Source organism: Callorhinchus milii, unplaced genomic scaffold (genome assembly GCF_018977255.1).
Source record: "Callorhinchus milii isolate IMCB2004 unplaced genomic scaffold, IMCB_Cmil_1.0 Scaffold23, whole genome shotgun sequence".
Classification (NCBI taxonomy): Eukaryota; Metazoa; Chordata; class Chondrichthyes; order Chimaeriformes; family Callorhinchidae; genus Callorhinchus; species Callorhinchus milii.
This window is the reverse complement of record NW_024704764.1, coordinates 8,645,968-8,658,529: the sequence shown is the minus strand read 5'-3', so window position 1 is coordinate 8,658,529 and position 12,562 is coordinate 8,645,968. Positions and strand designations below refer to the sequence as shown.

Here is a 12,562-nt window from a genome sequence, read left to right as displayed (position 1 = left end):
GATATAAGAGGGAGGTTGCGAGCAAAAGTCGCGAGCATACCCTGGAGCCAGGCGTCTGAGCACAACAGCATCTCGGTGAGTTGAACCTTTCGTTACTTTGGATCGAATGTGAATCGAACCATGCCTGCTAAACCAGTGATGTGATTTTCAATCCTTAACCTCACTATACTGTACACCTGAGTAATGATAATAATAATAATAATAATAATAATAATAATACTCCTTGCATTTGATATATTGTCACATCAATGAGACGTCTCAAAGCACTTCACATGATATACTGTAAAGTGGGTTTGCTGTGTGTTTAGTCAAACGCGACAGCCAGTTTGCGCACAGCAGTGTCCCCACAAACAGCCAGTGGAGCGAGTGACCGATTTTATTTGGGGGATTGTTGGCCGGGACACTGTGGGGGGCGGGTGGGGGTGCGAGGCTGGGGGAGAGAGAGAGAGAAAAACTGCCTTCTCTTTCCGAATAGTGCCTTGACGTCTTTAACGTCCACCTGAACAGGCAGACGGAGAGCTCAGTTCAAATTCTCAAACGAATGCAATATCTCTGGAGTGACCTCTTATGCACCCGTGGGGGCAAAACTAATTTTCCAGTGAAGCTTTATGTTAAAATTCCTTATTTCCGCCCCCACCCGGCTGTGTGAAGGCTAAATACCTTGTCCTTTTTTTTAAAATGGGGATCCTGTAAATTGTGGAGTCCTGTAGCTCAGTGGTTAGAGCACTCGCTTTGCAAGTGAGAGACCTGAGTTCAATCCCAGGCAGAGGGCGAAACCTTGGGCAAGTTTCCTTACTCCACACAGAGCCTAATAATAATCCCTCCAAAACCCAAAACAATAATAAATTGGTCATTTACAATCTACGACTGTTTGTGGGACATTGCTGTGCGCAATTGGCTGCCGCGTTCGCCCACAAATATACAGTCAATTCACTTTACAGTGTGTTCTGTGAAGCGCTTTGGGACGTCCTCCCGACGTGAAAAGCGCTATATCAAATGCAAGGATTATTATTATTATTATTATTATTATTATTATTATTATCCAGTGTTTGCTGCTGTTCTTGGGGGCTGTAGTTTGTCAATAATAATAATAAAAATAATAAGCCTTGCATATGATATAACGCCTTATCACGTCTTCGAGACGTCTCAAAGCGTTTCACAGGATACACTAAAGTGAATTGACTGTGTATATTTTGCGGGTGAAACGCTATGGAGTGAAAGGGCACTTTTCAAACGAGACAGAGAGATTTGGAAGCGACGTCACACGTGAAACAGTGAGGGAGAGGGTTTGATAATCCTCTTTGTTACAGGTTGGCAATGGAAATTAACTTGCGGGACTACCAATGGGAGGTGGTGAAGCCAGCGCTCGAGGGCAAGAACATTATCATATGGCTTCCTACGGGCGGGGGCAAGACTCGAGCTGCTGTGTTTGTTACCAAACACCACCTGGACACGAAGCGCGGGAAAGGGAAAGTCGCCGTCCTCGTCAATAAGGTACAGACTTAGTAGTAATAATAATAATAATTACCCTTGCATTTGATACAGCGCCTTATCACGTCTTTGCAGAATACACTGCAAAGTGAATTGATTGTATATATTTTTGTGGGCGAAACGCGGCAGCCAATTGCGCACAGCGGCGTCCCCACAAACGGTCGTGGATCGAGCGACCAAATTATTATTATTATTAGTTCTGTTGCTGAAAATTGCCGAGACGTATAGCAGTCAATTTGGACACCTAACTTTGCACGGAAATGTGCCTGACGCGATGTTCGGTGTGTGCAGGTCTCTTTGGTCAACCAACACTATGAGAACGAGTTTAAACCCTTCCTGAATGGAGTGTATTTGGTTGTGCCTATCAGCGGAGACAGCGACCTCAAGGACTGCTTTGGGGTTGTGGTCAAAAAGTACGATATCATCATTTGCACAGCACAGATCCTGCAGAACGCACTCACCAACGCCGAGGAAGAAAAGCACGTAGACCTAACAGGTTAGTGCGGGCTTTCCCGGCGGTCAAAGCGAAACGGTGATTGTCATCATCGTTTTAGTTATAGCCGTCACGTCTCGCCAGCCAACCCGGCAGTCAATCAAGGCCTCGTCGGCTTCCCCGACTCTTCCCTCCGCAAGCTGCAGATCATCCGGAACTCTGCGGCTCGTGTCCTCTCCCGCCCCAGGCTCCGTGACCCCATCACTTCCCCGTCTCAACTGGCTCCCCACCCCCCAGAGGATAGAATTCAAAACCCTCGTCCTGGCTTTCAAGGCCCTCCATGGCCTTGCTCCCTCCTACCTCTCTGACCCACCTACCAACCTGTCCTCTCCCTCCATTCAGCAGGCTCTGACCTGTTCCATGTTCTATATATAATATATAAAATAATAATAATCCTCGCATTTGATACAGCGCTTTTTCACGTCTTCTCGACGTCTCAAAGTGCTTCACAGAATAGACCGTAAAGTGAATTGACCGTATATTTGTGGGCGAAACGCGGCAGCCAATTGCGCACAGCAGCGGCCCCGACAAACAGCCGTGGATTGAAAATGACCAATTTATTATTGTTTGGTTTTTTGGAGGGTTATTATTAGGTGTGCGGAGTAAGGAAACTTGCCCAAGGTTTCGCCCCCGGTCTGGAATTGAACCCGGGTGTCTCGCTTGCGAGGCGAGTGCTCTAATCCCTGAGCTACAGGACTCCACATATACAAAAATATATAATTGTTTATATTTGGAACAATTTCACGAGCAGTCAGGAAGAAGAGTGAGTCACTTTAACTCTTTTGGTTGTATTTCACGTTTACAATTTTACATTTATCGTGAGGAAGACCCAGAAGTGCTCTAAAGCACATTGGACTGAGAAGCACAAAATCTGAAGGGGTAGAGGAATAACCCTAGAAATCCGGAGCTGTGAAGCTGGGAAAAATTGTCCTTTATCTGGATTTTAACCCTTAAATCCACGACTGTCTGTGGGACGCTGCTGCGCGCAAACGGCCGCTGTGTTTCGCCCACAAAACACACAGTTAATTCACTTGACCGTATATCCCGAGAAGCGCTTTGAGACGTCTCAACGACGTGATCAGGCGCTGTATCAACTGCACGGATTGTTATTATTGTTGAAACTTTTCTGAGATTTTTTTCAAAATAGATTTCTCCCTGTTGATCATTGACGAGTGCCATCACACCCAGAAGGACGGGGTGTACAATCAGATCATGGGCCAGTACATTGAGATGAAACAGAAACGCACACAGAGTTTACCCCAAATCCTCGGTCTCACCGCCTCCCCAGGCACCGACGGAGCCAATACCTTTGATAAAGCTCAGGGTCACATCCTAAAGGTTAGCTCAACCTCTGCTTCCCCTGTATTGACGTTAACTTATCGATGTGTTTGCAGTGTGTGTGACTGCACGTTAAGAGAAACAAAAAAATACTCTCTTGGTGAAACTATCCGTTGGTGAAACGCTGCACCTTAGTGGTTAGAGCACTCGCCTCGCAAGCGAGAGGACCTGGGTTCGATTCCCAGGGAGGGAGGGCGAAATGTTAAAGCACGTTTACTTTCTCCACACACACACACACACACACACACACACTTCTGTTTACCTGGCAGTAAGTAGGAACCCGGTTGTTAGCCAATTGGCGGATCACTTTTCCGGGAGTAATAATCCCCCTTTCCCCCCACCCCCCCCCCCCATATAATAAATAAATAAATAATAATAATAATTTGGTCACTCAATCCACAACTGCTTGTGGCAAACTGCTGTGCGCAATTGAATGCCACGTTTCGCCCACAAATGATACAGTCAATCCAGTATATTCTGTGAAGCGCTTTTGAGACGTCTGAAGACCTTTTACCTGACCGTGCCTCCGCTTCGAGACGCTAAATGCAAGTTGTTGTGTTTCTAATTTTATATAATATTCCTCGGTTCCCGGCAGATCTGCGCTAACATGGATGCGTCCATGATAATGTCCGCCACGGTACACATTGAGCACCTAGAAGAGAAGGTGCCTCAGCCTGTAAAGAGATATGATATCGCAGAAGAGCGAAAGCAGGTAAGAATCTTCACTCCTCACCTTAAAAATATTAAGACACAGAAGTGTTAATAACTGCTACATCATGATGGTAATAATCAATAATAATCGACAGTAATCACTAATAAGAACCTAGTGATTGCCACTGCTATTATCAGACATTAGAGAGGTTTCATGTTGATAGGTTAAAAGTGCAGAGGTGATTGCGACTGATATTAGTAACTTACCAGAATTAGTCAGGGTTTCTCAATGAAACACAGAGACTTTTTATTTAGTGAGTTGTTTGCGGCTCTGTGTAACATTGATCTTCGCTCTTGTCTCGCATTCCCTCCCCCAGGACCCCTTTGGAGACCAGATTAAGAGGATGATGAGGACCATTCATTCCCACTTAGACGAACCTTCAATCACCGGGAACTTGGGATCGCAGATTTATGAACAAGCAGTGGTCGAGCTTGAGAAACAAGGTGACGTCTCGATTCCTTTCTGAAACGTCGATTTATTTTTCTCCTCGTCACAAGGTGTTTGACTCCTTTCCTCCCACGAGAGCCTGTTACTCGTGCCCGAGTTGGAAGGTTATGGACCTGAATTTGCAGAGTCAAACCGGTTCCTGACCTGGTCTAAACTCCGCACTTCCGTACCCTTCCAACCATGGGCTTACAAGTGTTCTACAGTTACTAAGTCTGCTTGTTCAGGTGCACGTTACCTTAGGCGCGAATTGAAAAGAGAAGGGAGTTCCTCCTTGTGTCCCGATCATCAGTCTCCCCAGAAAACGTTGGGTATTTCGTTCACTTCCCCGGCTGTTTGCGGGACTTTGCTGCGCCCAGAACTGGCTGCCGCGCTTGCCTACGAGAAGCACAGTCGCTGCCCGGTAAGCCCCTGGTGAAGGCTTTGAGACGCGTTGGTAAACGTGATAAGGTGCTAAAGCGAGCGTCGTTGAAACTATTATCATTGTCACGCAAACCTGACCGCTGCTGGGGTTGTAACGTCTCCGGGTGAGCTGTGGGAGGGTGCGGTGTGTAACGGCAGACGTGACCACGCGGATGGCAGTCAGGGTCGGTGTTTTAAGTCGCCTGTCATCATCTTTGTCACTAGGTGCCATAGAGTCCAACAGACTGAAACGAGTCAGCGCTCAGCACCTCCGCAAATACAACGATTCCCTTCTCATCAATGACGCCGTGCGGATGATCGACGCCTTTCGTTACCTGGAGGACTTCTACCGAACCGAGGAAGCCACCAAAACCATCCTGGATGGAACCGATCGCTTCTTGCTCCAAGTGTTCAAAGGTGAGCGACGATATTCACTGACATCCTTTGATGTCCTGTAGCTCAGTGGTTAGAGCACTCGCCTCGCAAGCGAGATACCTGGGTTCGATTCCAGGCCGGGCGAGACCTTACTCCACACACCTAATAATAACCCCTCCAAAACAAAACAATAATAAATTGGTCATTTTCAATCCACGACTGTTTGTGGGGGACGCTGCTGTGCGCAATTGGCTGCCGCGAAACGGTGGTTGGCGATCGAGACCTACAGCCTCAGGTAACGTCGGCCTGAGGCTGATGTGGCCCCAACACTGCCTCGGCTTGAGATTAGTTGGGCCCAGCGCAGCGCAATTTAGTTCAGTTCCAATCAAAGATATCTTTCCTGGCGGGGCTCAGCACCCCACACTGGACGTGCTCCTTTACCGTCCTCTTTCCCCGCCCAGTCCCCCCCCAGAGAAGCCAGTGCCACAATGGTTAAGCATCCAGTCATTTGTTGAAGCGACAAACTTATGGTGAGGAATGAGCTGAGAGAGGTTAATATCGGGGATGGTGTGGGGGTGGTGGGTGGGGGGATAACTGTTCACAGCTTTGCACATTGTTGTCGTTGTCATCGTTGTTGTCGTCGTCGTCGGTGGTGGTGATGAAAGTCCACCCAGTGATGACCGCTCTCCCTGCTCCTCCCACCAGACAATCGGGAGGAACTCCGCCATCTGGCCTCGGACGCCAGGTTCGAGAATCCCAAGCTCCGCAAATTGGAAGAGACGCTGCTGGAACGCTTCGAGACCTCGAATTCCCGAGGGATCGTGTTCACCAAGACCCGGCAGAGCACCCACGCCCTGGTGGACTGGATCCGCAGCTGCCGCCTGTTGATGGCGGCTGGGATCAAGGCGGAGGTGCTGACGGGAGCCGGGATCAGCAGCCAGACCAAGCACATGACTCAGGTGTGAGCGGCAGCGATCGCGGCAGCGTTCCCGACCAGAATAATGGGATTCCCAACAGCCTTGGCCTCCGCGCTGACTCTGGAACACTCTTCCTCTAACCCTCCGCCTCGCTCCTCCCTTCCACATCTTCAGATCGCGCCAGAAGACCTTCACTCCCCCCCCACTCCCCTTTCGACCTGTGCCTACGGTCATCTCCCCCCGCACCACCACCCCCTCCCCGGCTCAGAGGCATCATTGTCAAGCGCTCTGGGACATTACCCTGCGTGAGGGGACGCTAAATTGTTGTTGTCACTGTTGAGTGCGATGGTGGTGGTGGTGGGTCAAGGGATCGATCTATCAGATTTATTTTTCCTCTTTCTTCTCTCCCCTTCTTCTCTCTCTCTCCCTTTTTCTCACACTCCCAGTAACGCTCCGATCGTGTACCCCCCTCTTTACAGCAAGAGCAGCAGAATGTCATTCAGAAATTCCGCAATGGTGCCCTCAACCTCCTCGTCTCGACCAGCGTGGCAGAAGAAGGTCTGGACATCAAGGAATGTAACGTGGTCATCCGCTACGGGCTGATCACCAACGAGATCGCCATGGTCCAGGTCCGCCGGCCCGCGCCTTTAGTTCTGCCGCCCGCGCGTGGCTGCCGTGTTTACACAGTCAATTCACCTTACAGTGTATTCTGTGACGCGCTTTGAGACGCGGAACCTGAGTCCTCTCGCTTGTGAGGCAAGCGCTCTAACCACTGTAGCTGCAGGACTCCACGGAGAACGAACTCGATTTGTTCTACAACAACAACAACTTGGGTTTATATAGCGCCCAAGTTGGGGTTAGGGTTAGGGTTAGGGTTAACCCACGCTGGATGGCGTCTCAGAGCGGTTCGCATTGACGGCTCCCGGGGCCGAGCCGAGGTGGGGTGGGGGGGTGGTGAGCAAAGGCGCGTCTTCAGCAGAGACCTGCAAATAGGAAGAGAGGGGGCGAGAGGAAAGGAGTGAGGACGGGAGTTCCAGAGCCTCGGGGCGCAGTGGCTGAAGGTACGGCCGCCGAGGGTGGAGCAGAGGACTCGGGGGAACGAGGAGGAGGCCAGACCCGGTGGAGTGACCTCCCCTCACCCTCACAAGGAGATTGCGATGGATACTCAGTCGGGTCTTGAGCTGTTGATTTCCTCGTCCCCTGACGTTTCTGCCTCTTTTTTTCCCCCCACCCCTTGTCTTTAGGCCAGAGGCCGCGCGAGAGCTGAGAACAGCATGTACTCAGTGGTTGCCGATTCCGGTAGCAGAGAGATCCAGCGGGAATTCACCAATGAGTATCGTGAGCAGCTGATGAAACGCGCCATCCAGGCCGTGCAGAACATGGACCAACGCGACTACCTTTTGAAGGTCAGAGATTTTAACCACGAAAGGAAATAATAAATCGGTCACTTCAATCCACGACTGTTTGTGGGGGAGGCCGCTGAGCGCAGTCGTCTGCCGCGTTTCGCCCACAAAACATACGGTCAATTCACTTTACGGCGTATCCCATTAAGCGCTTTGAGACGTCTCGAAGACGTGATGAGGCGCTGTATCAAATGCGAGGATTATTATTATTATTATTATTTATTTATTATGATGATATTTCTCTTCCAGATTCGTGAACTGCAAATGGAAGAGACAATGTGCCGGAAAATGAAGCAATCAAAGTCAAACACCAAGAAGAAGGAAAACCTTCCTAAGCTCATCAGGTTCTACTGCCTTAATTGCAACATCGCTGTGTGTCATGGCAGTGACTTGAGAATCATTGAAGGCATGCACCATGTTAATGTGAATCCTAACTTCAGGTAAACACGGAGGAAATGCCTCTGAGCTTCTGAACCTAACATCGTGTAAGAAACCGCTCGAGTCTTGTCGTAGGAAAACTCTATGGCGGGTGCCTTAAATAAGACAAAGGGCCTTCTTTATCCAAACTGCTTCCTCACCATTTTTCGGTACTTATAACGTACTACAGTATCAGTACTTAACATACCAATAATTTGGTCACTCAGTCCACAACTGTTTGTGGAGACGCTGATGTGTACAATTGGCTGCTGATTTTCGCCCACAAAATATACAGTCAATTCACTTTATAGTATATTCTATGAAGCGCTTTGAGACACTTCAAAGACATGATAAGGCGCTAAATCAAATACAAGCTTTCTTACTGTTACTTCGAGCCAATTAAAGCCATATCGTAAATGTTCGCCAATAAAATACGGTTACCAGACTTTACGGTAAATACCTGTGCAGTGCTTTGCACATCTTCACAACATGAGGCGGGTGGCAGAGAGAAACTGAGAGATGTCCTGATCTGGGAACAGACCGCTTGTTTGATTGGCTTTCATCTCCTGTTCTGTTTGTTCAGTATTTACTACAAGGTGGGCGGAGTGATACCCATTAAGAGGAAGTTTGAGGACTGGAAGCCGGGTGGCAAAATCAGCTGTCAGAAGTGTGGTCAGGTGCGTATTCTCCTGTCCATTCTACTTACACCAGTAAACATCTGAGACAGCTAGCTCTTAAGTAAGTCCATTATGTCTATCAACTTCCAGCTGTTGATTTTCATCTGTGTAAAGAACTAACTCGCTCTACACGGCAGTGTACTTGTGACCTCTTATACCTGCTACCTTGGCGATCTGTAAATCTAGAGCTGGTTTTACTCTGAATCCCATTTAGAGTCTGTTATCCGCCCTTCTGAAAAGATCCTCCTCCGAGAGGCATCTCTCTTCCAGCCCCAGCTCATCTATTATTGCTCGCAGCTCAATCCCTCTTAACACCGGGGATCAGCCCTGTTGCTCTCCTTAATCAAAATGCAATCAAGAGTTCCGCAGAGCAGAGCTGCCAATTAAACCGAAGCAACACTGGGCGTAAGGCAATGTTTGCATTGCTCTCTTTGTAGGACTGGGGCATGGAGATGATCTATCGGGCTCTGAGCATACCCAGCTTGAGCATCAAGAACTTTGTGGTCGAGACGCCAAGCGAGAGAAGGGGCTTCAAACAGTGGAAAGGTGTTCCCTGCCAGATCCCAGAGTTCAGCTACACCGAAGCTTTCGAAGCCATGAATTTGAACTCCTAACTTGAGTGCTTTCAAGTGAGGTGTGTGTCAGGCGTGGCCTCTGTAAGTGGCTTCAGCACCTTTAGCTTCTACTCCTAGACCCGCGATTTCTTCTGTTGGTTACCCTCTGCGTAAAGAAATACATGATGTCTACACACACCCACACAAACACACACATACACAAATGACCCTTTCCCCCAACACACACAAACACCTCACACACGTAGACAAACACCCCCACACACATACACAAACACCCCCACATACATACACCCCTACACACATACACAAACACCCCCACACACATACACAAACACCCCCACATACATACACCCCCACACACACAAACACCCTCACACACGTACACAAACACCCCCACACACGTACACAAACACCCCCACATACATACACCCCCACACACATACACAAACACCCCCACACACATACACAAACACCCCCACACACATACACAAACACCCCCACACACATACACAAACACCCCCACACACATACACAAACACCCCCACATACATACACCCCCCCCCACACATACGCAAACACCCCCACACACATACACAAATACCCCCCCACACACAATACACCCAACACACACATGGTCAGATCCCACAGGATACTGAGAATCCTGGGAACTTAAGCGCTCTGAAACGCTATCCTGAGTGAAGGGCGCTATGTAAATGCAAGTTGTTGGTGGTGGTGGTGGTGGTGATGTTGTTATTTGTTTGTTGTTGTTTGTTGTACACTTGTGACTTCCATCCTGGAATCGCGGACAGCTTTGCATATCCCGGAAAGATTCCCGGCGGAACCCACCACCTGGAAGCTCATCTGTATAACACAACCCAGCGCTTTGGGACCATCCTCCTGAAGTGTAAAGCGTTCCCACTAATGTAATTTATTGTTGCGATGGGCACTGAGGTTTGGTTTCAGTGAAGTCTGAGTGTGTGCTTAATGCCGTCAGAACAGGACTTCAGATCTGCATTTGGTACCCGAAAGCAGATCGAATATTCCGTAGTTTTAAGACGCACTGTCACTCCTAATACGATTGATTTCTTTTTAAAGTAGTATCACAAGCTCTACGTTGCACTTATTACACTTTGCTGTCGTGTACCTGTACTGTATCTTTAGAGCATCTTGTCGATCGGGTGCGTTCACTGTGGCGAAAATAAAAATTAGGAATAGGTTTGTCGTCGAATTCAGTTCACGCATCAACGTGTTCAGGGGAAAAACTTGACTATGAAGGAAGGGGGGGGGGGGGTGTAGGAGAGGGGGGAATAGAGAGGGTGTAGGAGAGAGGGGGGTTAATAGAGAGGGTGTAGGAGAGGGGGGAATAGAGAGGGTATAGGAGAGGGAATAGAGAGGGGGGAAAAGAGAGGGTGTAGGAGAGAGAGAGGGTGTAGGAGAGGGAGAATAGAGAGGGTATAGGAGAGGGAATAGAGAGGGTAGAAGAGAGGGGGGATAGAGAGGGTATAGGAGAGAGGGAATAGAGAGGTGTGGAGCATAAACCAGACCAGCCTGAGAGTCTATGTCACGGATGGCCACTGGAGGGCGCCACACTGTCATTGACTGGTTCTGATGCGTTTAGATTGGCTGCCCAGTTTGCCCACACAACACACAGTCACTACACTCGACAGTAAATCCCGCAAAGTCCTTTTGAGGCACTTTGACGGCACCAAATGCCATAAGACGCCGTATAACTGCAAGGATTGCTACTGCTATCGTTATCATAAACATCCACAGAAATCCTCAGTAACTCAGTGTTAGGTATTGGTAATTTTTTTAATTAATTTTTTTTATTACCCCGGGGAAAGCCCCCCCTCTTCCCCCCCCCCCCCCCACCACCACCATCGACTAACAACCGGGTAACCGGGTTCCTATTTACCGCCAGGTAAACAGGCGTATTTAGAGCAGGAAATTTGCCCGACATTTCGCCGGGAATCGAACCGGGTAGTCTTCTCTTTCGCGAGACGAGTGCGCTAGTTTAGTAGAAACCTTGTCCCTAACCTTTAAGACCATGGGTTCAGTCCCCTTGTTGAGAGTTGAGCGCCCTAACCCTGACCCTGATCGATGTAGAGCGCTTCCCGCCGTATAAATAATCCCTCCAAAAAAAAAACAATGATAAATTGGTCATTTTCGATTCGTGGGGACGATTCTGTTGTGCGCAATTGGCTGCCGCGTTCGCCCACAAATATACAGCCGATTCACTTTACGGTATATTCTGTGAAGCGCTTTGGGACGTCGAGAAGACGTGAAGAGCGCTATATCAAAATGCGAGGATTATACTAAAAACAAAAACTTGTAAAAATACCCGTTTGTTCTCCGAGTGCAGAGGTATAGATTTTCCAATGGGTTCCGTTGTCTGCACACGGGCCTTGTCGAATGATTTAGTTTCTGCGTCGCTCGCTGCCTGCTGTTCTGATAAGAGGAGTAGCGTATCATTAGTTGCCGTAATCCTTTTCCGATAGTTTCATGGGCTCTTTAGCATTCAATCAGGCATTAATATCGGCTTTTGTGATCCCATCATCCGTTATCCTCCACTTCAATTTTTTTTTCCTTTGCCTTTCTTTCTTTGCCCCCACCCGCTCCGCTCCCCTTCTCCGTTTGTCCTTATGAACTGCTCCCCCTTCCAAAATTAATTCCCCCCCACCCCCCACCCCCCAGCTCTAACAAAAGGTCACCGACTTGAAACGCTAACTCAGTTTCCTCTCGCCAAAGACGCTGCCTGACCTGCTGAGCGTTCCCAGCGAGTTCTGTTTTTAGTTAGTCTTAATATCGGCTTAATATCTCTTCCAAAGGACAGCTGGACTGTGAGCTCAAAGTCCCCCACGTGGGGCTTGAAGCCGCTGACACATTGTAGGGCTTTGGCTCAATGGATTGATCTGCCCCCCTCCCCCCCAGTTCAAGAGCTCTGGGGCGCTATCCTATGTGAGCGGCGCTGCGTAAATGAAAATTGTTGTTGTTGGTCTGCATCTCATCTGAGAAATTCAAGCCAATTTTCCACCTAACCCCCTTCAATCAAATAATTACTGCAAACCAAACCGTTGTAGAGTTAAAGCTCCGCGTGCGTTGTAACACCCTTCTGCGAAACACACAGTCACTGCACTTCACAGTGAGTCCCGTGAGGCGCTCTGAGACGTCCTCCTTGACATGAGAGGCGCTGTACCAAACGCAAGGATTAGAGCATCATTATTATTACTGCTGCTGCTGTTACTGCTTCGTACTATCGTACTGTTGTGCGTCAGCACAGGGTGGCGGTCAAGAGCCATGAGATCGAGAGAGAAATGG

General features: G+C 48.7%; 1 protein-coding gene across 1 annotated transcript; it reads left to right on the top strand.

Moving 5' to 3' along the window:
* dhx58 (DEXH (Asp-Glu-X-His) box polypeptide 58) lies at positions 1 to 9,436 on the top strand. Its single transcript, XM_007909503.2, has 13 exons — positions 1 to 75; positions 1,311 to 1,494; positions 1,783 to 1,987; positions 3,132 to 3,322; positions 3,918 to 4,034; positions 4,351 to 4,477; positions 5,106 to 5,297; positions 5,961 to 6,214; positions 6,652 to 6,801; positions 7,417 to 7,578; positions 7,825 to 8,015; positions 8,576 to 8,669; positions 9,107 to 9,436. The coding sequence occupies exons 2-13, from the start codon at positions 1,318 to 1,320 to the stop codon at positions 9,281 to 9,283; spliced, it is 2,037 nt and encodes a 678-aa protein (XP_007907694.1). The 5' UTR covers positions 1 to 75; positions 1,311 to 1,317; the 3' UTR covers positions 9,284 to 9,436.
* Positions 9,437 to 12,562: the final 3,126 nt, after the last annotated feature.